The sequence below is a fragment of the Stenella coeruleoalba genome (assembly GCF_951394435.1).
Source record: "Stenella coeruleoalba genome assembly, chromosome: 15".
In the NCBI taxonomy this organism is placed as follows: Eukaryota; Metazoa; Chordata; class Mammalia; order Artiodactyla; family Delphinidae; genus Stenella; species Stenella coeruleoalba.
Window position 1 is genome coordinate 87053370 of NC_137161.1, and position 25736 is coordinate 87079105.

Consider the following 25736-nt stretch of genomic DNA (forward strand, 5'->3'; position numbering starts at 1 on the left):
AATGTCCACGGCGCAACAATGCCACCAGCTGCTCCAGGTTCACGCTTGGAAATTTATGGCCCCATCACCCGGCCCTGGAGATCTATCTCCTGCCTGTCAGTCAGCCGCATCTTTCCTCCTGCGCGCTCCCCGCATGTGTATTATCCACCACCAGCCCAGGCAACCACGGGGTCTGCCTGTTTGTTTCCTGCGGAGATATATGAACGCCCCAGTCCAAGCACCTCTGCTCGTAAATTTCTCCCGCTGCTACGCGCCCTCAGAAACAGGGTCCTCTGCTAATGGGCTCTGGGCCTCTAAGGGGATGGGGACTGCAAGGTAGGGGTAGGGGCCCTGACCCGAGGGATCTGAGGAGTTTCCTGAGTGTTTAGAAAATCCCACTGAAATCTAGAGCTGGTGTGTGTGTGCGTCTTAGAGACACACACAGACGTGGGACCAGGCAGGCACTCGCGTGTTACCCTGATGAGATCCAAGCCACTGTCAGGATTCTGGCCCCACTAATTTCTCTCTTGGAGCAGGTGATGTTGACAAGCAGACATTTAGATTCAAATTCCCAGGGTCTAAGAGAGGGGCTGCTGGGTCCAAGTTTCTCCTGGGGGCCCCGGCCACCTGGGTTTTTTTTGGGGGGTAGGGAGTTGGGGGAGCAGCAGCCTCTCCCCAGCTCAGGTGGCGGGCGTCAGCCTCTAAAATCTGTGAAGAACTGCTAAGCTTTCCAGAGGGACTCCTGTGGGGCTCTGGGGAAGGGACATCAGGCTTTCTCATCCCCCGGCCCAGGTATACATGCCCACCACATCCCTCGCCCACCGCCCACATCTGCCAGGTCTCAGGATAAGATGCCCATCCCTGCTTTTCCCAGTCAGGACTCCAGGCCTGTGGCTGCTATATCATCCTAAATGATACACGGGCAGTCGGCCTGCTGCCGTGGCCAGGGGGACTGCACGGCTGCTGGCAGGAGAGGGTCCAAGAGGATCCGACTGTATGACTGCCAACCTTCCTGACCCAGAGCCCAGGGCGTGTTCAGCCGTCCCTTAACAAGAGCCCAGGAAAGTGAGGCACCAAAGTGCTGGGGTCCTGGCCCGGCTCCAGCCCCCCAATCTAGATAGCAGGTGGGCATTCCCTCTGACGCACGGGCCATCTGCAGTTTGTCCCTCTGCCTCTGAGTGTGCCTCTTCTGATGAAGCAGGGTGCAGACCTGAGACGAGGTTGGGAGTGTGTCCCCCATTGCTCGTTCAATTAGAAGTTGAGAGCTGCAACGACCCAGGGTGCAGGCCAGGAAACAGGAGACTGTTTGTGGCTTCAAACCAACATAAGCCCCGTTTGCTCCTTTCCTCTGGGGCTGGGGCCTCACCGGAGACAGCCCCAGAGAGAGGAGACTGGGGAAGTCTACCTTGGTATCCCCCCTCGCCCTGCAGCCTTCGAAAGCTCCTGCCTCCAAGGCTCCTGAGATCTTAGATCTTGTCAGTGCTTTCCTCCCAGCCCCCAGCCCAACAGAGAGGGAGAGAGGCAGACCCAGCTGCATCTGAGCAAGGGCTCAGGGAAGATGGCTCACACCTGAGGCTCTGCTGGGGCTGCAAACCTGGCCTGATCTCCCCACGCCTGGAGGAGAGGCCTCCAGGGGCCCCGCCTGTGCTGAGCCTCCCCTGTGGTGCTCCTTCCATGAGGCGCACGTTTTCACCTGGCCTGGTCTCCCCAAGCCTGGAGGAGAGGCCCCCAGGGCCCTGCCTGTGCTGAGCCTCCCCTGTGGTGCTCCTTCCACAAGGCGCACGTTTTCATTGTACCCCCATTTTACAGCCTTGGAAACTGAGGCTCTGGGAGGTTTACCTGCCCCAAGGTCACACAGCTGATGCCGGCAAGAGTCTGGTTTTGATGCCAGAGGCTGTCGGTCTGATTTGGAGGGGGAACACCTGCAAGGGGCCCCACCCTGAGCAGCGAGCAGGTGACCTGCGGATTTTACAGGATGGAAGGGGGGACCTGCGTCCTTAGAGGCAGGTTGGGGCAAGGAGGCTCAGCACCCCTCCCCCAAGGGATGACAGTGAGAACGGGTCCGAGGTGGGGGAGGGGTGGAGAACATCCACCAGGTTCTGAGCAAAGGCCCCCGCCCCCACCCCTACGCCAGGGCTTTGGCTCCCCGATCGCAGAATGCGGCCCCTCCCCCGAGTAAAGCTGGACCGTCCCGGGGTGCCTAGTGTGGAGGCGCGCAACGTCGGAGAGCGGGCAGACAGGGCAGGAATGGTGACACCGGCACCGACGGGGCTCAGGGACCCTCGGCCGAGGAGGTTTGGGGAAGGGCAAGGGCCGCGCCGGGTCGACCGCAGGGAGCAGCAGCTCTGGGCGAGGGTGGGATGCGGACCGACGAGGGAGCGACGAGGGGGCAGAGGTGCTGGGGAAGGGGCAGGTCCTAGCGAGGAGTAGTTGTGCGAGGGGCAGGGGCGATCCGGGGGCGCCAGCGGTACCCCTATTCAGGACCCCGCTCTCCCCGCCGCCGCCGCCAAGTTCCTCCAACTTTGCCCGCTGCGCTCGGAGGGCGCGCTGGGCCTGGGCGCACTAGGGCCGGGGGCGTAGGGAGAGCGCGCCGGCGACGCGAGATGCGGGGCCCGCCGCGCCGCCCCCGGGAGTGGCTGGACTCCCGCGTGCCCAGGCTCGGCCCCAGTCCCGCGTGGACTCGGGCTCCGCGGGCTCCGCACTTACCTGCTCGCCCGGCCGCCGCTCCGGGGCTGCGCCCGCCGCCGCCGCCACCGCCGCCGTCCTTCAAGCTCTAACTTCGCTCCGGGGATTGAAATTCCTCCCCAGCTTCGCCCATCGATCCGCGCGCGCCGCCCCGCCCCTCGCCTCGCGGGCAGCGGGGCTGGTGTTCGCGCACCTCCCCTGCGCTCCCCCCTCCCCTGCGCGCTCCCTCCCACCCCCTCTTCCGCCCTGCTCGAGTCCGGCACGGAGTCTCGCGCCCTCCCCCTTCCCCCTCCCTCCAGAACCCCCTGCGCTCGCCCGGCCTCCTCACGGCCGCGCTCCTGCCCTCCGGCCGCCGAGCGGAGGGGGAGGGGGAGGGGGAGGGGAGGGCAGCGGGAGGGGAGGTACTAGAAAGCGCAGGAGGGTTCCTTCTCGGGCCCTCTCCAGCCCTTCCACCCACGTCCGAGTGGGGGCGGGGCCGCCCTCGCGTAGGGGCGCGCGCAACAGCTGTGGCCGGGAAGAGCCACCCACGACCCCTCCCCTTTAAGCAAAGACCAGGCGTCCTCAGGACCCGATTCGGCCCGGCTGTCCGGCCCACCTAGGAGAAGGTAGGGATCCGGGGGCAGAGAGCTGGGGGGCCGGGGGCGGACAGGTAGGGCTGGCACCCTCTCCCCAGTCCTGGCCCCCCTTCCTTCCCTCACTCACCCCAACCTCTGGGAAAACTCCGAGAGGCTCGGCGCACTCTTCCCTCTTAGTTTGACCCTCACAACCTGCGTGTGCGGAAGCCCCCTTTCCGCAAGTTACAGAGAGGCCCAGAGGCTTGCCCCACGTCACACAGCAGGTCCGGAGCAGAGCCCGAAGGGCAGCTTTGACCCCAGGTCTGAGCCTCCTGGCCCCTCGGGGCTCCTCGCTGGGGCCGGGCAGGCCTCGGCGGTGCCCCCGGCCGCCCGGGTGGGCTGCCTGGCCCGCACCTCGGGCCGCTCGTGTCCCCGCGCAGCCTGGCTCGTCCCCGCCGGCGCCCGCAGCCCCCTCCCCGCTTCCTGTCCCCCGCCCGCCTCTGATTCCCGGCCTCAGTACCCCCGGCACGCTCTCCGCTCCCCGCCAGCAGCTGGGCAATTCACCGAGCATACAAAAGAGTTGACTCAATTCAAAGACAGCAAATCAAGATAAATCCTATAGTGTGTGGGGACCGGAGAGAGAATGTGAATGAACGCCCACAGCACCAGCGACTCCTGTAGGGACCGGCAGGTCCCCCTCGCCCCGCACCACCTGGGCACGGAAGGTCAGCCAGGAAGTGGGCAGTGGGCTCTACGCTGCCCTTCCCCTGCCAGGTGGGAATTGAGGACCTTAGTGCTTTGTGGCCCCCTCCTGCCTGCCAGGTGGGGCTCCCTTGTGAGGGGGTGCAAAGCCACAAAGGGGGTGCTAGGACAAAAGCAAGGGTGCCCCGTGGTTATGTACTGGGGGGCGGTATGTCCAGAAACGTATCACAGCTCCGGGGGTCAGGGTGAGGCACAGGGAAGGAGGCAGCGGGGCCGCGTGGGCATCTGAGCTGCAGCCTTTCTCCCTGGGCTGCCTCGTACCTGGACCCTTGTCCCAGCAGGCCTCATGGCTATTACCACATAGATATACTGCAAGCCTCGGATGTGCCAGGCCTGGGGACCAGGGAACGGAGGGGTTGGTGAGAGGACCCCCTTCCCCTCCCTGTTGTCTAAGAGGCCCTCCGCAGCTGCAGTTGGGACTGGGGAGAAACTGGTCCTCCCCCAGAGTGACACTGGTCACTCCAGGAAGGTCCAAGAAATCACCCTTCAAGCCTCTGGCCTCACCAGCCCTGTGCAGGGAATGCATGGGAGCCGAGGCTCCAGTGCATTCCTTCCCAGGCAAGCCTCTGCCAGAGGTGACTGACTCCCGTTTCTGGCTGGTTCCCCCAGGGCTACGCTGGCCAAGCAGCTCGGGCTCAGGAAGGATCCGGTTGGCTTGGGATGGGCCGCTGGGGTATGCCAGGGACCGAGCTAGGGCCTGCCTAGAGTTACATCCCGACCTCCTGCTGCTTGCTCCCCAGGCCCAGGGGCTACGCGCCCATCTCTAAGGCGTAGAAGCCAAGGCCAGAGGCCTCAGAGCGCCCTCACCGGCACTGCCCCACCCCCCAGGCAAGTATTGGCTGCCCAGGGTTAGGGCTCTGTGGAGGGGCTCAGAGGCCAACGGGAGGGGCAGGGAGGGTCCAGGCACCCGGGGGATCCGTGAGCCGGCCCCACAGAGAGCAAATCGCTGAGTTGGGGGCACAGGGGATTGGAGGTGGGGCGGAAGGCGGGGCTCCGGGTCCTGGCCACTGAACCCCCCACCCCAAGCGGAGGCTGCACCTTAGGGATGCGACCTCGTCCGCTGAGTCTCAGCTGGGTCGCCCCTCCCCCGTGGCCGCGCCGATTGGCGGCCTGCGTGTAAGTCATTAATTCTGTTACAGAGACGCCGGCGCCGCCGCGAGGACATCTGTCAGGGACCACATACGGCGCTCCACGCCCCCTAGCCCACCCCCAGACCCAGAGCGGGGGAAAGGATGCGGATCCTACCTCCCCGAGGCTCGCAGATCGCTGGAGCACAGCAAGCGAGCGCTGGAGAGCGTCGGGGTCCCGGAGTTGAAGGAGGGGGCGGGGCCCGCGGCCAGCCCTGGGGACAAAGACACCCCCCCCGCTGCCTGGGGGCTGGGTGTTGCAGACGGGGAGACGGGAACCAGTACCCCGTGTCCCCTGTCCCCCAAATCCTCACATCCACTCAAGCTCCGGTCTGACTGTTGGGGGTGGGTGGACCGGGGGCGGGGGAGGAAATGGAGTCCTCCTGGGCCTTCGGGGTGCGCGCAGGCGACGCTGGAGTGGCGGCCACCAGGACATCGCCTCCTCCCTGCACGTGAGGCTGTAGCTACACCCCAAAACCCTCTCAGGAGCTTCGCGGGTCTCCTTCACTCTCCAGAACCCCGTCGGCTGCTCGCGGCGACCACCGCACTACCCCCGCCGCTCAGATGGGGCGGGTGAATGGGCCGCGCAGCAGTGTGAGCTCGGCAGGAATTCCCGCTCACCGCCGGCAGTCCGGCCCCAGGGATCCCACACCCACCCAGCGCCGGAGGGCTCGGGTGAGGGCTGTGCTAGGATCGCGCCGGTCTGGGCGGTCACAGGCCACACCATGCAGTTTGGGAAGAGCAAAAGTTGGGGGGGGGCGACACTCCGAGACCGGAGAGTAAAGAATGAGGGGAGAGGCGGGGGGGCGTGGAGGGAAGAGCGACAGGATGAGGACCATGAGGGTCGGGGGCAGCTCCGGGCCTGGGGTCCCGCCACACCCCGCAGCCAAGCCTAGCTTCACGGCTTCCCCGGCGGAGACAGGTGCGGGTTACAGGCGCCTATTAATAGCCCGGAGCCGGCTCCTTCCCGCGAGCATGGCAGCAGCGGGCAGAGCCGGGCGACCGGATTGGGGGGGTCCTGTAACACTCCCTCCAAGGGCTCCAGCGGCGGGGGGCGGAGCAATGCTCCCTCCACGCCGGCTGTGCGAAGGCTAGGCGCCCACAGTCTGCTCCCTGCCCGTCCTCGACTACAAGATGGGGCTCCAGATGGGGGGCAGTCTCCGCGTCAACTTGGGGCGCCGCGGCTACCACTGCTCCCTCGCAGGCAAGACCACCTCCCTACCCCGATCCCTGCCTATCCCGCCCTTTGTGCTCACAGCGCTCAGGAAAGTTTCGGGGTCCCCAAGGCGCCTCCTAGCCCGAGGGGTCCGGAGTCCCGGGCCTTCGGGCCGCGGCGTCGGGGAGGGAAGTTTGTCCAGCCGGGGCTGGGCGACTGCTAACTTCGAGTGCGCCCGCCTCGGAACCCGAGAGCGGGGACGCCCAGGACCGACGGACCCAACGCGCCACAACCAAAGCCCCACCAGCGAGGGGACTCGGCCCCGGCGCGGATGCTCAGGGCACGGCGCGGGGACTGGAGCGGCCCGGGCTGCGAGAGCCGCTGGGGACCCCGCGCCCGCCCCCGCTGCCGCCTGGGAGAGCATCTTCCTTGCCTCCCCCAGGGGCTGGGACCCGCTGGCCCTGCAGCTGCGGTAGAAGCGACCCCCAAGCCGCAGCACCCTCCCCTACACGCCCCTTCCTACCTGGGCCGGGGTGCGGGCCAGGGGCCGGAGGCACGGTCACGGGCGAGCGGAGCGCGCGCGCCCAGGTCCCCGGAGCGCGGCGGCGGCGGCGGCTTCCCCTCCTTCCTCCAGCTTTTCCTCCTCCGGCCTCGCTGGCTCCAGACAGATCTCCTCCCCCTCGCGCCCTGCCCGCCACTCCCGGAGCCCGCCGGGCTGGGCTCCGCCTGCGACGGGGAGAGGAGCGGAGCCGGCGGGAGCCGGGCTGCGGCGCTCACTGCGTCAAGCGCGGGGCGAGCGCGGGGTGGCGGCGGGGACAGCGCGTGGCGAGCTCTGGGCCGGCCGGGCAGGCGGGGGAGCGGCGGCTCCGGCTCCGGCTCCGGCGCGGGCGCGGTGGTGGCGGCCGCGGCCGCGCCGAGGTTGTAGCACATTCTTTCCGAGCGTGAGCGAAGGTTTCGTGGAGGAGCCCGAGCGGGGAGGGCTGGAGGAGGGGTGGGGGACGCGGGCGGGGCGCGCGGCGGTGGCGATCCCTCACGTCGGTGGACTGGGGGTGTCCGGAGGGTGAGGCGGGAGGGAAAGTTGGAGCGTGCTGTGGGGGCGGCGTGGGGATCCCAGCGGCATCCTCGCCCCCTCCTTCCGGCTCGCTCTGCGCGCCCCCGCCCCGCCCCAGGCCACGTTAGAGCAGAAGCCCCCGAAGGCCTAGGAGTCGGGACACTGGGTGGAGATGGGAGGTGGGCCCCTGGGGCGGAGATGTGCACGCGCGTGCGGGCACTGCCTTGTGCACACACACCCGGGAACCGCGTGAAAGTTGACCCGAAGTCAGACCCTGTGTGGGCGCGCGCGTCCGCGAGTGCAATTGCTCGGCCCGCAGGGGCGCGCGTTTCCGGGATGGGGAGGGCCCTGCACTTGCTGGAGGTCGCGCCCTAAAGGATTTGCCCTCCCCCAGATTGCTGACCCCCACTAACCCTCCCACTGCTCGGCCCCGCCCCCTTTCGGTTAGGGGGAGGGCCGAGGAGGGTGTGTGGGATCAGCCAGGATTCTTCGGATTCCGGAAGGTTCGGTTTAGCGGATTTTCCTCCCACCGATCCCCTTCCCCTACATTCGCCTCCCGAACCCCCGGGGGACTGAAATCTCTCGGTCGGCCTCTAAACAGGGTTCTAAATCCGCAGCGCCCTGGTCTCCCTGAGCCCGCACCCAGCGTCCACACCGCCTCCCGGGGCGGCTCCCGCTCCCCACGGCCGCTGCCCAGCCTGCGGCTTGCGTGTTCGGTGAGAATTCCAAACCAGACTCAAGAGCGCCCCCGCCCGGCACGGCCTGCGCACCGCTTCCTGAGCCGCTGTGTCGGAGCCCGGGAGCCGGGACGCCGGAGGGCGCGCGGGGCAAGACCCTCCGGGCGCCGCGCCTTGCGCCGCGCCCCTGCCCCGCGTCCTGCCCCGGCCCGGGATGGGAGACAGAGACGGCGGGGTCGACCTGCGCGCCGCGGGGCGCGCGCGGCATAGGGGAGGGGGCTGCTGGAGGGTGAGGGGCGCCCCCCCCCCCCGGGAGGAGGCGCCGGGACAGGCGTGGGAGTGGCGCGTGAGGCTGCGAGCAGCGCGGCCAAAGGCTGGCCAGGCCGAGGATGGGCGCGCTGGGTTCCGGTTCGGGGTCTGGTCCAGCGGCCTCTCCGCAGCCCATAAACTCCGTCCAGCCTGCGGCGCCCGCTACCGCCCTCCAGCTCCTCCCAACCCCACCCGCGCCTCCGAGACCCCAGAGAGGTCCGGGATAGAGGATAGGCCACCACCTTGCCCCTGGACCCTTGCGCCTAGAGGATGACGGTCAATGTCGGAGCCACTGTCTTCTGGCTGTCCTGTCCTTGAGGGGTGCTCAGACCTCCTGGGACCGAGAGGTGGGGGCAGAGGCTGCCTTGGGGGGGGGTGTCTCTCTTGCCAAGGGTCCCTACTAGAGGTGCACTGCCCCTCTGTAGCCTAGGCCGGCTCACAGCCCCCGTTCCCACTTTCTCCCCAACTCGCCAGGGCCTTGCAATTCGGTGACCTGGTTCGCCAGGCGCGGTGCTCCTGCCTTAGGGGAGCACTCCTGCCGGATACCCAGGCCTTTCCTGCTCCAGCATCTTGAGATGTGGAAATACGCCTTTGTTTGCTCTAAGAGGGCAGAGCCCGGCTGCTGCCCCCCAGAAAGGCCAGACCCGCCTCAGGCTGGGAATGGGAGACCCCAGGGCAGACCCGGAGGGAGGAGGGAGGAGGGAGGCCCGTCTCTCTCTGGGCTAAATAAAGGCAGAGGGCTCTCTCTCTGGTGTGTCTCCTGTGAGGCAAGATCCCTCCCTCTCTCTCTCCCTCCCTCTCTCTTTCTCCCTCCCTCTTTCATCTCTCAGACACTCCTCTCCTCCTGAGAACCCCCCCCCCCGCCCAGCCTCTGTTGTAGACACACTGCACCCACACACCTCATGTCTATAGGCAGCCGCAACCTCACCCACCAGCCCACTCCACCACGAGGCATTATCTAGTCGGGAACGCGGGATACTGCTCCACCCTCACAGAAGCCCAGCTTAAGTTGTAGCTGGTATAGCCTGGCAGCCTGCTCCAAGCACCCCCAAGTCAAATACACCGCAAGTCCACACCTAACACACGTGCACTCACACGCCCACGTGGAATCCCGAGTCCACACCTAACACCCGTGCACTCGCGCCCACCCACATGGAATTATAAACTTCACTTCCATGTGTCAAGCGTGTGCTTGCTGCGTGCATCAGTTCAGTTCATCCTCGCGGCCACCCTAGAAATGAGTACTATTAACACCTCCCGCTTCACAGGGAGGCCAGGATTGAACGCTACAGGAACTGGGTCAGCAAGATTCTTGTTTTTATTGTAACAAACCCACTGCCGTATCTGGATGCACCCCAGTGCTCTCTGGGGAGAGGCAGCTAGGAAGTGAGGGCCCTCGGGCCTGGGGCTGTGGGGCCACCACCTTCCCGAGCTGCTAGGGCCCCCCCCGTGCCTGTGTCCCCCACCTCTTTCCTCCGGACACTCTGAGATTCCCCCGGCCAAGTACTCACCACATTGGATTTTCCACCAGCCTGTGAACTCAGCAGAGCAGGACAGTCTGACCCACCTCTGCATCCAGGTGCCATACACCCGGCCAGCACAGGAGGGGTGACTGAGCGCAGTTTCAGAATAGACGAGGGCCTCACATTTCTCCACACCCCCGTCATGGCTCCTCTCTCCTCTAACGATGGCCTGGCTGGGAGGAGCTGACCCAGGCAGGTCAGTCAGTCACCTGAGAGTACACAGGGAAAGAGCAGAGGGACACAAGTGGCCGGGATTAATGTGGAGAAGAGCCCTCCCCAGCCCCATCCTGGGACATGGTACCCAGAGAAAAATGGAGACTGTCTCTTCCTGTGCCCGGAACTTCACAGTAACAACAACAAACAACATAAAACCCAAAAGCCATAAAAGAAGCAATATGTCCAACTTATATCCAAGCAAAGATCCTTTATCCTCATATGTAAAGAGCTGTTACAAATCAATTAAAAAAATATACCCAAGAGGGAAAAAAGTGAGCAGAGATTATGAACAGAAAAGGAAATAAAAATAACACTTATATATACGAAAAGTGCCCAGTCTCACACTTAACAACAGAAATGCAAATTCAAATTACTCTCAAAGATGATTTTTCATCGATCCAATGGGCAAAGAGTAAAGTTTAATGACACACCATGTTGCAATGGTGTAGGGAAGCAGGCACTCTCGGAACATCTGAAACAATGTCCAAATTACAAATACATATATCCTTTGGCGCAGCATGTACTTCTAGGAATCTGTCCTCCAGAGACTGCTCACAAACGTGAAGAATGATATATTACTGCCTTCAAGGTTATTCACTGAAGCACTCTTTGTAATAGCAGCAGATTGGAAACATCCTAAATATCGGCTGGCGGTGGAGCGCTGGGACACATCCACGTGGAGGCGCGTGCAGCTGGGTAAGCGCAGACTGATTTGAGTCCATCTCCCAGAACGGTCTTCAGGGGAACAAACAAGGAGAGGAACAGTGTATGTAGTACTTTTTTTTTTTTACGAGTACAAAAAGGGTGTAACAAAATAACATTTTACTTGCTTGTGTGTATTATTTACTGACAATGAAATTCAACCTCCTTAAGAGTACAGTTCCACGAGTTTTGACAAACGTATACATCTGTGTCATCACCACCCCAATCAAGATATTGAAACTTCCATCGCCCCAGAAAATGAGACTTCTCACTGAGTACCCACGTCTGCCATTTGAATTTTGTACAATGTGCATACATTTCCTTTTGTAATACATTTAAACACAGAAGTTAAAATGAAAAATTGTTTCATATCTGTCATCTCATCTGGTCCCCGCAATAACCCAGGAAGGCAAATCATTCCAGCCCCATTTTACGTATCAGACTGAACTTCGTTCCTGGAATGACAGACTTGCCCCAGAGAGCCGAGTCCGAACCTGAACCCAAGGCTCTCTTGTTTCAACAGATTTATTGAGGGATAATTTACATGCCATACACTTCACCCCTTTCAAGCGTGCTAGTCAATGGATGTTAGTGTATTCACAGAGTTGTGCAACCATCTAAGTTGAGAGCATTTTTTACCCCAAAAGGAAACCCCAGTACCCGGCAGCAGTCACCCCCACTCTCCACCACCACCTCCAGCCCTAGGCAGCCACCGACCTACTTTCTGTGTCTGTAGATTTGATTTTTCTGGACACTTCAGATCAATGGAATCGTATGCTCTGTGGTCTTTTGTGACCGGCTAAGTTCACTTAGTGGTGTTGTCTTAGTGGTAAAATGCAGGGGGGGTTTGTTTTCGGTTTTTCGGTTTTTTCAGGTATGGCGTTTATCTCAAATCATGTTAACCTGTGATGTAGGCATTTGGAATAAGAGTGGAAGACGAGCTGAATGAGTCTGAGAAAGCAGCTGAAGCAGCAGCATTTTACACGCGAGGAAAATGAGGCCCACGAAGTGAGGTTTCTTGCCCAAGTCAAATGTCAGTTGGCAGCAAGTCTACGAGGAAAATTTAGATTCCCTTCTTCCTACTCCACTGCTTCTCCTTCTGACAAATACTTGGCCTACACGGTTTAGAATCCTAGATCCCTCTTCTCCAACTTCTACAGAGATGGCAAGATGTGGAGAGGAAGGGAAAGGGAGGATCCATGCCTGCACCCTTTGACACATGCCTCTGTAGCATCTTGAATTAATCATTCTCTTCCCACGTCCACTGCCATGCCATAGGGCTGGCCCAACGCCTGCCCAGGAGACTTCTGCAGGAACTTCAAAGCTGAGACTCCTACATGTTGTAGCATATGTCACAATTTCATTCCTTTTGATTGGCTAATAATATCCCATTGTGTGGATGGACCACATTTTATTATCCATTCATTAGCTGATGGACATTTGGGTTGTTTCCGCTTTGGGGATATTAACGAATATGCTGCTATGAACGTTTACGTAGTTTTTACATTAACATGTGTTTTCATTTCTCTTGGGTATATACCAAGGAGTGGAATTGCTGGTCATATGGTAACTCTGTGTTTAACATTTTGAAGAATTCCCAAACTGTTTGCAAAGTGGATGCAACATTTCATATTTCCACCAGCAGTGTGTGTGTTCCGACTTCTCCACACCCTCACCACCACTTGTTTTTATGTCTATTTGATTCTGGCCATCCCGGTGGGTGCGAAAGGGTATCTCACTGTGGTTTTGATTTGCATTTCCCAACGGCTAATAATGCTGAGCATCTTTTTCATGAGCTTCTCGGCCTTTGTAAATCTTCTTTGGAGAAATGTCTGTTAGGGGCCTTGTCCACGGCCACTAGGCTATCTACCTTTTTATTATTGAGTTGTAAGAGTTCTTTATATATTCTAGACACAAGTTCCTAATTAGATTTATAATTTGCTAATATTTTCTCCCTTCCTATAGGTTGTTTTTTCACTTTCTTGTTGGAATTGTTTGCAGCACAAAAGTTTTTAATTTTGATGAGGTCCAATTTTTTTTTTTCTTTTCGTTGCTTGTGCTTTTGATGTCGTATCTAAGAAGCCCCTGCCTAAGGTGAAGATTTACTCCTATGTTTTCTTCTAAGAGTTTTATAGTTTCAGCCCTTATATTTAGGTCTTTGATCCATTAAGTTATTTTTCAGATGCTGTGCAAAGGGGGTCCAGTTCCATTCTTTGCACGTGTTGTCGGTCCCAGCACCATTTGCTGAAAAGACTGTTCCTTCTCCGTTGAATCATCTTGGCCCCCTTGTCAAAAATAAAGTGACCGTAAATACAAGGGTTTATTTCTGCACCCTCAGCTCCACCCCATAGGTGTACATGTCTCTATCCTTCTGCCAGACCCCTCTGTCCCGGTCCCTGTAGAACCTGACCGTGGGACGTGGGAACCCTCTGCTTCATTCTTCATCTGCAAGATTGTTTTGACTCTTTGGGGCCCTTTACTCTTGAACTCAGTGCAAGCCCTCGGCTTATCCGTCAGCCTCCCGGGCTGCCTCCAGCACATGTAGGAGCCCTGATAACTCAATATTACCAACAGTGGAATTGCTACCAGCAAAGGGCGCACTTTTCAAGCACCTACTGTACGCCAGTACTTACTGTGTGTAAGTACTTGATGCTCGTTAATTCTTTCATGCCGTGGCGACACTGAGGCACCAGGAGTCCAAGAAACTAGTCCAAGGTCTCACACACACAGTCAGTGAACAGCTACCACGGTCCAGCCGCTTGGCTACAGCACCTGGGCTCTTTCATTGGCTTTCACATGTAATCTTGCAAATTTTCAAACATACAGAAGAGTTGATATCATTTTATAGTGACACCCAGACGCCCACAGCAGACGTCTGGCTCCACTTGCTTTATCACCCTTCTCTCCAGCCCCCAGGAATCAACCACTTTCCCAGCTCGTTGCAGATGTCCATACACGACACCCCTAAACAGGCAGCGCGCACAGCACAAACTAGACTTCAATGTTCGTTATGGATTTTTTCATTCTTTGGAGTAAAATTGATAATGAAATGTAGAAACATCAGGGGGACCATCGAATGCTCTAATGTGTGCTCTGCAGCCCAAACCCCCATTGACGACAGAACATTCGCTCCAAAAATGCCCACGTGCCCCAGCCCCCCGCGCCCCCCTGGCTCCGGCTTTTTCCACCGTACGTTGGCTTACTCTCTTCCGGAATTTCATGAACTTGGGGTCATGGAGTATACGCCCTCCCTGGGTCTGGCTCCTCCCACCCCGTCCAAAGGTGTGTGTCCGTTGGCTGCCGTTTCGCTGAGCGGCTCTGAGTCGTGCGCACATCACGGCCGCTCTTCCCCATCGTGGGGCTGGGCGCCTGGAGGCCTCGCAGCGCCACTCCCATGGCGTGTCTCGGTCTGAGGGAGGCAGAGACATCTGCCCAGCCTTCAGACGCCACGCTGCTCCCCCGTGGCCTCAGCTCTGGCCTCTCTCCTGCTCACCTGCGTGACCTCTGTTCGCACCTGTGTCCCCACCTGCTCCTCGGGGCCAGCTGCACACCGACCGGAGGAAATGGGGGCCATGTCTCCTCCTTGGAAGCCAGAGGCTGCAGAAATGCACGTCTTTGTGGGCATCGCGCGTCTGGGATAAAGCACACGATGGGCTGTTGGGTGGAGAAATCAACAGAGTATGAACTGCATAGAAAATTCAATTCCAATTTTGCGAAGAACAAATGTACGTGTGCGTAGAAGTAAGACCTGGCCGAATGATGGTGCTTTTCGTTCTCTTTTTTTTTTCCCAGAATTGTCCCTCTTGACGATTAGGAATGTGGATTACGACAGCCGGGGCTGTCGGAGCTCGGGCCGCGCCGAGGCACCCTGCCCTCAGGGACCCTGAGACGTCAGGTCTGTGTCCCTGACAGGCGCGGCCCAGGGCCACCATCAAGGAGCAGCCAGTGTTTGCAGACCGGATGCGGGCAGGAAGGACAGATGGACAGACAGACCATGGGGGGCCTCACACCTGGGTCGGGTCCATTGCGTCTCCAAGTTCTGGGAACTAGCGGGCCGCCTTTCCCGGGGCTGCAGAGGTGGGGCTAGGACAGCTGTCCCAAAGGGGCTTGCAGCCCCTCGTGCTTTGAGGGCTGGAGCTGGTCTCCTACAGCGTGAGAGGCCGGGGACCACAGCTCCCCAGGGGGGCCGCCAGGTCCCTCCAAGGACTCCAAGATGGAGGGGCCGTCGGAGGCCACAGGTGGGCGTGGCCTTGAACACATGTGGGCCCCGGCCGACAGTGAAAGCGGCCGCAGCACCGGTCCTCCCCCCACTTCTCACGTGACCCCTGGGGTCAGGACCAGTCAGAGCAGTGCCACCTTTGGGCAAAGTACTCACAGTAGGTGCTTCGGGACCGAGCCACAGGCGTGCCCTTCCTCACAGGTGGGCCGTCAGCGTGTAGCCCTGCTGCCCTGCTCAGTGGGAGACCCGCTGCAGCCCAGCCCCGGGGCGCAGGAGCCCGGGGGCAGGAGGGCGGGTCTGGGTTCAGTGGGCACCATCCTGCGCGCGCTCGTCCCCTTCTGAGGGTGTGGCCTCCTCACCTACAGGCCTGTGCTTACGCCTGTGCCCCTGCGTGGCATGCTGTCCAGCACGCTGGTCAGCCTGCCCCAGGCCTCTGCCCTTCAGGCCCAGCTTGGGTGTCCTGGGCCGGTTCAGGTGCCCGTGCACGCCCATCACCTGGGCTGGGGTCGTGGTTCCTGGTCGGGGATCACCTTGCAGGAAAGGGTTTGTGCCAGTGCCCCCGAGCCCCAGTGCCCCTCACAGGACTTGAACTGACCTGGCTGGGGGGGGCGGATCCCAGGGGAGGGACAGGCAAGTGGGTCCAGGGAACAGAGGCCAACTCCGCCCCTCCCCCTGGCAGTCTCCATGCCAACCGACCGTCCCATCTCCTGCTTCGGTGTCAGCTGCTCTCCTTTCCCAGAGGGCCCTCTGCCCCCACAGACAGGCCACTTACCCTGAGCCCCCGTCAGGATGGAAAACCAGGCAAAGTAGGAGATTTGGGCCAGGAGGTGCCCTGCTGCAGGGAACGATTGATTGAGTTTCCTCCAGGAATGAGGCCAGCGCCTCCATCCTTCCTGGCCGAGCGCCCTCCCTCTGGCCTGATCCGTGGGTCAGAGGCATGTGGACGAGAGTCCAGGGGGTGGCCTTCCTCACAGCCACCCTGATCCACCCCTTCCTGGGTCCATGTCGACGCCTCTGCAGGGCAGCCTGGGATCTACAGCTGCAGGCCTCAGATCCCTCCAGGCTGCCCAGCCCCTGGGCCTCCATTAAAGCACCAACTAGTGTGGGAGGTGGCCCTCCACCACCTCCTTGCAGGACAACGTGCCCCCCCGCTCAATTACTTTTGAGAAAAATACACACTGCCCCTTGTGTTACTGTCCTTTCTTCTCCCACTCAAGCCTCCTGGCCCAGTGGGGCATCAGGATGTGCTTGATTTCCTCCAGTGTCAGGGAGCTCACTACTCAGCCCTGGTAGCTGCTGGTTTATGCACCTACATGTCCCACCTGGCTCTGTCTTGAGAAGAGCTGAGCACCCCGTCCTGCCCCAGACAGGGCAGCTCCTCGGGCCATCTCAGGGCAGCCTGTGGTGGGCCCACCTCTGAGGGCTCCTGGCCTCAGCTCGGTCCTCGGCCCAGCCCTGCCTGCCCCCTCCCACATGACCTCCACCCACACCTCCTCGCCTCCCCTGCATCTCTGCAAAGGTGTCCCCAGCTCTCCTGGCTGTGCAGCCACCAGTGCCCCCTGGAGCTGACCTCTCGGGAGTCTGGGCTTCGCGGGCTAATGGGCAGCAGCCCGGGACGGGCTGTGATGGACACCAGCAGGGCAGGGACCCAGCTGTGTGATGTACTGTCAAGTGGGCAGCAGATAAAACGCCTACCCAGTGTGACACAGCAAGATATAAAAAGCCTCCACGGCGCCTTTTTATTGACTAGAAATCTTGTCCTTCGTGTCCCATTATCTCCCGGGCTAACAGGCCACACACTGAAGCTGGAGGGAAGTCGGTGTCCTGGCCGCACGGAGACGCGGGCTCCCAGGGCGCCCGACACAGCATGGGGCCCCCAGTCGCCCCCAGCATCAGTGAACCCCTCCCAGGACTGTCTGACGCGGCGGGTCACGGTCCCCCATGCACTTTCTCCCCCTTCTCGTCGGGGGTCTGGCAGGACACGATCACGCCTCGCGGAGGCTGCGGGTGGCAAGGGACTTGCCTAAAGCAGAACTGGTCCTAGTTCCGCAGCATCAGTAGAAGCGCAGGTTCTGGGACCGCCCACCACCGGCATGCGAGGAGGACGTGCGCCCATCTTGCAGCTGGGGCTAAGTCCCGGGATGGGGGGATTCACCCTGCATCCCCGCAAGTCAGAGGCAATGCTGGGCTGGGACCCAAGGCTATGGGGCCCCAGAGGCCCAGGGAGCCCCCGGGAGGCATCAAGCCGGGGTCTGGAGCGTCTGCAGATGGCTGTGGAGCTCCAACCGGACCAACACCCAGAGCACAAGCTTCCCCGGCACCAGGGGTCTGCGGGCCCCAAGGCCCTCACGAGGCCAGCAGGGCAGAGAGGGAAGACAGGCTCCTTCTGAGGCAGGTTATGCCCCGCAGGCTAGAGGCCAGCAGGGAGAGGGCTCAGGAGGCGGCCGCAGCCCGGAGCTGGCTCTGGGGGTCCTGTGCCCGCCCGAGCCCCGGGCCGGGGTCCCCAGCAGCCCCGTTCCTGTCCTGTGCAGGCCCCTCTCCCAGTCCCCTCAGGCAGGTGGCAGCTGCAAGCCCACTGCTCCACGCCCAGCCCAGCACCCCAGGGGCCGCGCGAGCCAGAAATGACTGTGGCTCAAAGGAGGCCGGGAGGCACGCTGATCTAAATGAAGGGCCGTCTCTTCCTTCCAGAAGAGCTGGGCCCGTGGCACCTCCGAGGAGCCTGGAGCTGGCTGGCCAGTCGCGGCATGCGGAGCTAGTAATTAATAAAAATGAGTAATGATGGACCATCTGTCCCAGCCTGTGCTCCATGGCGGGGCCACGCCGAGCCTTCATTAGGCATTCCTCGGCTGTGTCCCCACAGATGTTGACAGTGGCCGTGGGGCTCCTGTGGGAAGACTGAGTTGAATAAATTTAGGCAAACAGCACGGAGAAGGCTGGGTCTCGATGAAGGAACTCATGCGGGGTCAGCCTGAGTGAGACCCATGGGCAGGGGCCCGCCGTCTGTCCTCCACCCGGGAAGGTGGGACGGGGTGCAGACTGCGCGTGGGTGGGGGCCTGGCCTCACCTGCCCCCTGCACGACCTTGGGCGAGCGCCGGACCACTCCGAGCCTCCACTCCAGGCTGCGGGGAGCAGGGCAGGGCCCCAGGACAGGGGTCAGAGTGTGTGTTGGAAGCACGGGGATCGGGGATCAGGACCCCCAGAGCCTTTAGTTTGCTCACGTGCAAAGGAGGCCGCTGTCCGTGGAGTCTAGTTGGTGACCAGTGGACAGAAGGGGCCTCGTGTCTTGGAACTCTTGGAAGGTGCTGGTCAGGGCTTACTCTCCTCGACAAGCTGGCCACCGCTGTGCTCCTGCCAGAGACCCTCACCCCTGGAAAAGGCCTGCGGGCCAGGAGCTGCTCCTTGCCCTGGGGGAGTCCATCAGCAGGAGATGGGGCTGGGCACCCTGGATGCCCACGGCTTGCAGCCCAGGGAGAGTCAGACAAGCAAAGAGGGAGCTGCAGGGAAATCGGGGTTCAGCATGGGCGGAGGTGCCGGGAGAGGAAGCACCCCCAGAGGTCTGGGGCGGCAGGGAGCCTGGGCAGACGCAGAGGCAGGGTTTGCCCTCTTGGAATCCCAAAGCTTTGGGCTCTGCGGTGTGTCACGGCTCCCCGGGCTGGCTCCCCTCCGGACAAGTGGCCAAATGCCCCAGGGTGGGGCCCTCCCACGCAGGGCAAGGGTAGCTGGCCTTGAAAACACCCGGAAGAGGCATGCACAGAGAGGGACACTGAGATGCAGAGCCAGGTGGCCTGCCCAAGGCCACGCAGCGAGAGCAGTGGAGCCTGACTCCCTCCAGGCAGAGGGAAGCCCCAGCTCACCCTGACCCTGACCTCGAAGGTCTTCCCGCCCCCTTTCCCCACCCCCTCCGCAGATCTGAACTCTCCTGCCGTATCTCTGCCCCTCGTCCCCTACTTCCCTCCAGTGTCTCTACTGCATTGTGAGGGTGACTCTCTCAAGATGGACCTCATCTTAGAGGTAAACACTCCGGTCTCCCCTGCGGACACGGGTATTGAACACAGACCACAGCAGAGGATCTCTGCCTGCTCAGCAGCTCTTCGCGTTTGCTGTCCTGTCAGCTGACCCCACCCCTCCTGGTGAGTGCACCCACCCACCTGTGTCTCCCCAGTCCCAAGGGACAGCTAGCTGAGCAGGCCCTGGCCGCAGGCCCGTGACATCGGACCCCAGGCGTCTCTGGTTACCCACCTGGGTAACCCAAAGTCTGCCTGGCTCACCCCCAGAGAATCCAAGCCCCCAGCTTTGTCCCCACACAATGGAGCACCCGCCCAGAAAGTGGAATCAGAGGATGTGTTTGTTCCAGGGGCAGTCAGCCTGGCCGGACCCTCGGTGCCCATGGAGGTCAGAAGGGAAACTGAGGCCCAGGGGAAGCCAGCCCTCCCATGCAGAATGGGCTCAGAGTGGAGACAGGAACCCAGACCCCCTGGGCACCAGGCCAGGGGTCTTTCCCACCCGGGCTCTCCTGCCAGCCTCACTGCAATGGAGGTGCAGCCCCCTCAGGCAGGGGTCAAGGAGAGAAGAGGGTGCAGGGAGCCTGGAGAGCTATGGAGGTGCTCAAGGGCAAGGGGGTGGAGAGGAGCGCGTCATTACCCGCGTGAGTATTCATGAGTCCATGAATATTCATAGCAACTCCTACCACTGATAAGGGAGAAGCTGGGCTGGGAGGGAGAATCCATTACTCACTTGTCTGGCCAACCTGGGGCCAGAACCTGGGCACTGGCCCTGGGCCTCGCGGCCCATCCACCAGCAGGCCCAACAGGGACCCCTCTCCGAAGGTTGACAAGGAGCAGGGGCCAGCGAGGGCCTGGCCAGGGTGAGAGGGCCACATGGCCTCTCCCTGCCATGGGCGTGGGCTCCCGGGCCCAGCTAGTCACGGACGCCTGGGCGTGGCAGGCGGGGACGGGGGCGGGGGAGGGGGGGAGTGGCCGGGAGGGAGCTGGGTGCCTCAAGATGGGTCTGGCTCCTCTGGGTAATTGGCAAGCAGCCAGAAGGAGCTGGGAAGAGGCTGCAGCTGCTGGAAACAGGATCGCCTGGGGGCTGATGAGGACAAGACTAATGTCAAGGGTGGAGGGAGCCCAGAGAAGGAAAGGGAGGACGGCTCAGAGAGGGTCAGTAACTCGCCCGAGGTCACACAGCAAAACCATGAGGCAGTCCAGGGCTCCATTCTGTGAGTGTACAAGTGTGGGTGGGGGCTCTGGTATGCAGGAGGGTGACACCTGAGCTGGTTCCTACCCTAGGACAGGTGTGTGATTCTTCCCGCACTTAGTAGGCCCTCAATTTGTATATAACCAATGAATGAATGCTCCACAGCTCCACGTGTGTCTGTATTTTAAAGGGAGAACCGAGTCTCAGAGGAAGGGCCCCGTCCCAGGTCATGCTGGAGGGCACGATGGGTCAGCCCCTGTCTCACTGGGTTATGCCTGCAGGTTAGACACGGATCTTTGTGGAAAACCACCATCTTTGGCGATCCTGAGCCATTAGGAGCGGGGAAGACTCCGCTAGCAGCCCCGCCTCTCTGTGACCTCAATCCCTTCTAATACACAGAGCTGAGAAAGGTGTGCAAGTGATACTCACCTGGAGGAAAACAGAAGACTCAGGAGACCAAGGGCCGTCGAGAGCGGAGGGCGGCAGGGCTGGGCTGAGACAGGACAGGGCAGGTGGATAGGAGGGTCCCAAGGCCAAGGGAGGCCTGAGTCTCTGGAGCAAATCCCGAGGCTGAAAGGGTGAGCACACACGTCCATCTGCATGGTGACAAAGCAGGCAGGACACCACGTTGATAGGAAATCAAATGAGGAGGCTGACAGTTTGTGGGGGACTAAAATAATCATAAATGATGGTTTTTATTAAAAAGTATCACCAGGAAAATGTAGGCTCATTCCAGAAGCCCAAAAAGAGCCCAAAATGTAATAAGGGGGAAGAGGGGAGATGGGGAATGGAAAATTAAAATCATGAAAATAGCCCAAGAAAATCTTCTGATATCTGCTGGCGGTGGCGGGAGGGAAGGACGGAAGGAAGGAGGAAGGGAGGGTGTCATGTAGTGTGACGTGATAAACATTATTCTGCAGCCGAAACAGCACGAGGGCGGGAGGAAGAGGGACAGAAAATCTATCACGGAGGCATGACGGATGTTCCTGCTGCGGACAAGGGGGCCAGGCCAGCCGCGGGCCCAGCAGGAGCCCAGGTCCCCGGGAGAGTGGGGACAGCCTCTGGTGGCCCTGGGCAGCCTAAGTTACACGGTGTCTGGGCTTGAAGGGCCTGGGGCTCATGGAATCCAATCTGGATGAGAGAAGGGAAACAGGCCCAGAGAGGGGAGGCCGGGGCCCAGAGTCACACAGCAATCCAGGGTCAGGGAGAGGCAGGAACATGGGCCTCCCTGGGGACAGGGGAGGTGGGGACGGAGCAGCAGCTGGACCCCCAGATCCAGGCCTCCCTCAGGGAGGAGTCGGGAGACGTCGCTACCTCCTACCAGCTCCTGCCAAGCCGGCGGCCGCAGCAGCCCCCCATCCCCACGGGGGTACGGGCTGGGGATCCAGTCTGGGTGTGAATCCCGAGTCAGCCACTCCCCCCCAGGAAAGTCCCCCGGCGCACAAGTCCCGTCAGGATGTGGAAGGTGGCCGGCGCGCAGTGCCGGGCACAGGGCAGGGGTCCCCTCTACATCCACGGCTGGCCCGGGAGCTTCTGGTGCCATGTCACTCAGGGGGCTCTACCTGGGGTTCCCTCCTGTGAAGCAGAGGATGCTAACCCCTGACGTGTCTAAAGACAAAAAAAAGAGAACCCAGAATCTCTCAGGTCGGTGGCCATCTACCCTGTCTTTGCGTGGAATCAGAAAAAATCGACTTGCAAGCTCTGGCTAAGGTGGCAGGGTGGCAGGAAGGAGCGACGTGGCCCGGGCTCGGGGGCGTCCGGGCCTATTGAACCCCTCTGGGCCTTGGGAAACGGGAAGCAGTCGGAACATCACCTCCCTCCCTGCCAGGGGCTGTGGGGGCAGCTGGTCAGCCAGCACCAGGACGGGCAGGCGACGGGGGCGGTCCAGCCAGCCCCACCCTGGGCCACCCGGCTCAGCGGCACACCTGAGACCCCTGCACGGCAGGTGGGGAGAGACAGGAAGACGGGAAGGTGGAGGCTAGGCCCGGAGAAGCAAGGAGAGAGCCAGAGGCAGAGACGCCAGGACCCCTCCCCAGACTCCACCTCCCGGGACCCCTGCCCTCCCAGGGTCCCTGCGGGCGCCGCTGTCCTCCCACCCCTGGGCCCCCTGCCTCCCTGGGCAGGGTGCTCCTTGGTACATCCTCCCCGCACCCCTCTGCTCTGTAATTAAAGGCGATCTCAACCCCCTTTCTGGAAAGTTTGGGACGAATATGAGCAAAGCCCCTTCCGCAGCCTCTGAGCCACTTTGAGCAGAGCTGGGGGCAGAGGCCACGCCCCCTCTCCGCTTGGGAGGGAAGCAGCCTAGGCTCTGATGCTCTGGGAACCCCACTTCCCACCCACAGTCCTCTCCCTCTGCTGCAGGAGAAAGGGTTTGGGGTCCGTGCCGACCAAGGGATGCAGGGCGGGGAGCTGTGCGGCAGTCACAGCCTTGGGCTCCAGGAAACGCGGCGGGGGAGGGTCAGAACCGGCCCCTCAGGGGCTGTGAGGACAGGACGGAACTGCCCGCCCGACCACCACGGCCAGGACCTGCCTGCTGCGGGGAGCTGTCGGGGACCCCAAGGAGAGAAGAGTGTCCCAGACACCCCCCTTCAGCCATCCTGGGTCTATGTGGGCCCCCTGATGGGAGGGTGCAGGGCACCCAAGTCCCCCAGCCAGGTCTCGGGACCCCAAGTCCAGGATCCTTTCGGGGCTTGGGGATTCACGAGGCAGTTGTCTCCTAGGGCCCAACCCCGCGGGGCTGCGCCCATCCCCTGCTGGCAGCAGAAGTCTCCGTGGGGTCTGCAGGGAGGGCCCATGCTCGGAGGCTGCAAAGGGGGCCTGGAAGGGCGCTGACCATGACCGTGACCAGCAGCATCTCCTGGGCGCTTTGCAAGGATGGGGGCGTGACTGCCTGAAGGGTTCCGGGTGGGGTTTTGGTTTCTTGAGGAAGTTGAGGTGGATTTCCACACGACTAAGTTCTCCCTCTGAAATTGGTTAAAGGCCTTCCTGGGTTCGGGAAGCAGGGAGGCGAAGGAGGAAGGAGACAGAACCAGGCCCTGGGAATGAGGCCCAGCCAGCAAGCGAGGCCAAGGAGGCGGGCGCCCTGCGCAGAGGAGCTGAGAGGCTGCGCCGGCCCAGCTGTCACAGCTCCTGAACCCCTGCGTCCAGGACGCTGGAGAAAACCGCTGCGATCGAGCCATCAGCCACCGGCGGCCTGGGCCTCTCCGCTCAAGCGCTGGAGGAATTTTTCAACAGATGCAAATGACTTTCTTGGGGGGAGGGGAGCAAAGCTTCCTTCCCTGCCAGAGATGCCTGGAATCCTGAACTGGCCCTGGGCCCCGGCACGGCCCTCACACGCCTCTCCCCATGGCTGGGGGCCGCCCCAGTGCCAGCCCCCACCCTGGGCCCCATCCACCTAACCCAGGAACGCCAGGGCAGACAAGGCAACGACCACCGGAAGGATGCAGAGGAGGGAAGCTGGCCCGCAGTGCACGATGGGCCTCCTCGTCCTGAGCAGAGGTGGCGGCCCGTGAGGCAGCTCCCCCGCCCCCGTCCCCACCACAGACCAGGGTGGATCTGCAGCCAGGACCCCCGCCCCCCTCCACGTGACACCGAAGCCCCCCCATGCCTAACATTGCCCGAGGGTCGATTAGGACGTCTGGAGTTGATTAGACTCTGACACTGATGAAGCCCAGAGGTAATTAGTGAGAGAAAAAAAGTTCTGATTAGTCCTCAGCATAATTCTGTCCAATTATTCAAAGTTCATGCCTGCAGGGGGTGGAATATCTCCAGGAATATTTATTTATATCCCGAGCTTTTTCATCAGCTTTGTGAATCTAGTTAATAATCACCAGGACTGAACTTGTTAACCTGGAGACTTCGATGGGGCCGAGCCGGTCTGACGCTCAGAGGCTCAGCAAGGGACACTGGGGCCTGTCTTTCCTCCGCTGGAAGAAGCCTGGGGTCGCCACCGACATGTGTCACTTGGGGCTCACCTGGAGCTTGTGGGGAGCAGGGTCGGTGGCAGGCCCTTCCTGTGGGTAGGAAAGTGGGAGGAGGTAGGAGCAGCCACGCGCCCAGGGCCGCGGGAGGTGGCCCTGCAGCAGGGCTCCTGTCCTGGGGACGACCTCCGGGTGGAGGCTAACGTGGGGTCTTGGCCATCTGCTGCCCCAGGCCCGGCCCGCCCTGCTCTCCCTGGGTGCCCGGGACTGCAGCCGGTCTTCACCCCTGCACAGCGCACTCTTTGCCAAGCTGTGCACACCCCCAGAGGCCCCTGCTGGTGGCTTAAGGCCCAGGCCAGGTCCTGCCTGTCTGTGGCTGGCAAGACAAGGCAAACTGCTGACCACAGGTGAGAGGGGTGTGGCCGAGGCCCAGCTGCACGGCTGCCAGGTGTGTGCGGTGGGAGAGCCCGCTTCCCACTCCGAGCCTCAGCAAAATCTCACGGGGACAGGCAGGGTCCCGGAGGACCCCTGAGGTTTTTGGAGAAGTCCCAGGGCAGATATGGGGACACCATGGTGACTCTGGTGACTCTGAACTTGGAGCACAATTGCTTGGGGACAGTGTGTAATTCTGTTTCCCGGTATTGCCCAGCTCAGACCTCCTATAGCTCAGGGACCAGGTGAATGGGAGTGGGGGTGGGGGAGGGGGGTCTGTTAATGGAAGGAGAAAATCAAACATTAAAGAGAAAGGTTTTCGGGCTTCCCTGGTGGCGCAGTGGTTAGGAATCCGCCTGCCAATGCAGGGGACACAGGTTTGAGCCCTGGTCCAGGAAGATCCCACATGCCATGGAGCAACTAAGCCCGTGCGCCACAACTACTGAGCCTGCGCTCTAGAGCCCGCGAGCCACAACTACCAAGGCCGTGTGCCAAAAGTACTGAGCCCGCAAGCCACAACTACTGAAGCCCATGCACCTACGGCCCATGCTCTGCAACAAGAGAAGCCACCGCAATGAGAAGCCCGCGCACTGCAACGAAGACCCAACGCAGCCCAAAAATAAATAAAAAAAAATGAAAGAGAAAGGCTTTCCATTCATCAGGAAAGTCCTGCAGCCTCTGATGCAGGTGAACAGAGCCGTCCCCCACCAGGCCGCGCCCCCTCGGCTGCCGCCCCTCCCCCTCCATCCTCAGACCCTCCAAGTTAACAAGCTCGAGGCCATTGCAGGGCTGGAAAGCTAACGCAGGGTTTGGCTTTTGCCCTCAGGGGCCATGGGGCAGAGCGTCCGGCAGGGCTGGTGTTCTTGGGGGGCTCTGGGCTGGGTGAATCAGGGTCCTTTCTGCCTGCAGAGTGTGGGGTCCGTGCAGGTGCAGCTCTAAAAATGGTCGCCTCACTACTTTCATGTCCCACACGCCCTTCCAGAACCCTCCACTCCCGTGCTGAGAGGTGGAGTCTGTTCCAGCCCTGCGTTTGCGGTGGTCCCCAGGACGCAGCGTGAAGTGATGCTCTGTGACTCCTGACGCTGGCCACAAACGGCGACACCACTGCCACCTGGCTCTGTCTTGGGGACACAGACACCCTCTTCTGCCCACAGACTGCCCCCACTGGAGCTCACCATCTGGAATGAGGTCCCTTCACCCGGGCCGGATGCCCCACCCAGTGCCTCG

The 25736-nt window shown here is 61.3% G+C and overlaps 2 protein-coding genes and 2 long non-coding RNA genes across 6 annotated transcripts in view; 1 reads left to right on the forward strand and 3 right to left on the reverse strand.

The window, feature by feature from the left end:
* The window catches only part of ELFN1 (extracellular leucine rich repeat and fibronectin type III domain containing 1), a 69832-nt gene extending 62699 nt beyond the window's left edge, over window positions 1–7133 (reverse strand). The window contains exon 1 of one of the 2 annotated variants that reach the window (XM_079946226.1): window positions 6787–7133. The gene's annotated coding sequence lies outside the window, so the exon portion shown is untranslated. Of the gene's footprint in view, window positions 1–2685; window positions 2859–6786 lie in introns of those variants that run through there. The other variant, XM_079946225.1, reaches the window with a different exon arrangement.
* On the forward strand, window positions 2971–5431 carry LOC307198906. Of its 2 annotated transcripts, none has more exons than XR_013831711.1 (3): window positions 2971–3269; window positions 4721–4808; window positions 5120–5431. It is a non-coding gene; the product is annotated as an uncharacterized lncRNA (long non-coding RNA). The 2 variants fall into 2 exon arrangements; XR_013831712.1 differs by lacking the exon at window positions 2971–3269 and adding an exon at window positions 3866–3943.
* Window positions 7134–10239: 3106 nt separating the features above from the next.
* Window positions 10240–15118, reverse strand: LOC307198285. Its single transcript, XR_013831599.1, has 3 exons — window positions 14752–15118; window positions 14235–14373; window positions 10240–14150 (listed from the first exon to the last, which is right to left on the reverse strand). It is a non-coding gene; the product is annotated as an uncharacterized lncRNA (long non-coding RNA).
* A 1643-nt stretch (window positions 15119–16761) lies between these two features.
* The window catches only part of LOC307198283 (uncharacterized protein), a 52806-nt gene continuing 43831 nt past the window's right edge, over window positions 16762–25736 (reverse strand). The window contains exons 5-8 of the mRNA XM_079945114.1: window positions 20587–20727; window positions 18180–18365; window positions 18025–18080; window positions 16762–17844 (exon numbers count right to left, since the gene is read on the reverse strand). Of these exons, the coding sequence (XP_079801240.1) occupies window positions 17394–17844; window positions 18025–18080; window positions 18180–18365; window positions 20587–20727 (834 nt within the window). The 3' untranslated portion in view covers window positions 16762–17393. The remainder of the gene's footprint in view (window positions 17845–18024; window positions 18081–18179; window positions 18366–20586; window positions 20728–25736) is intronic.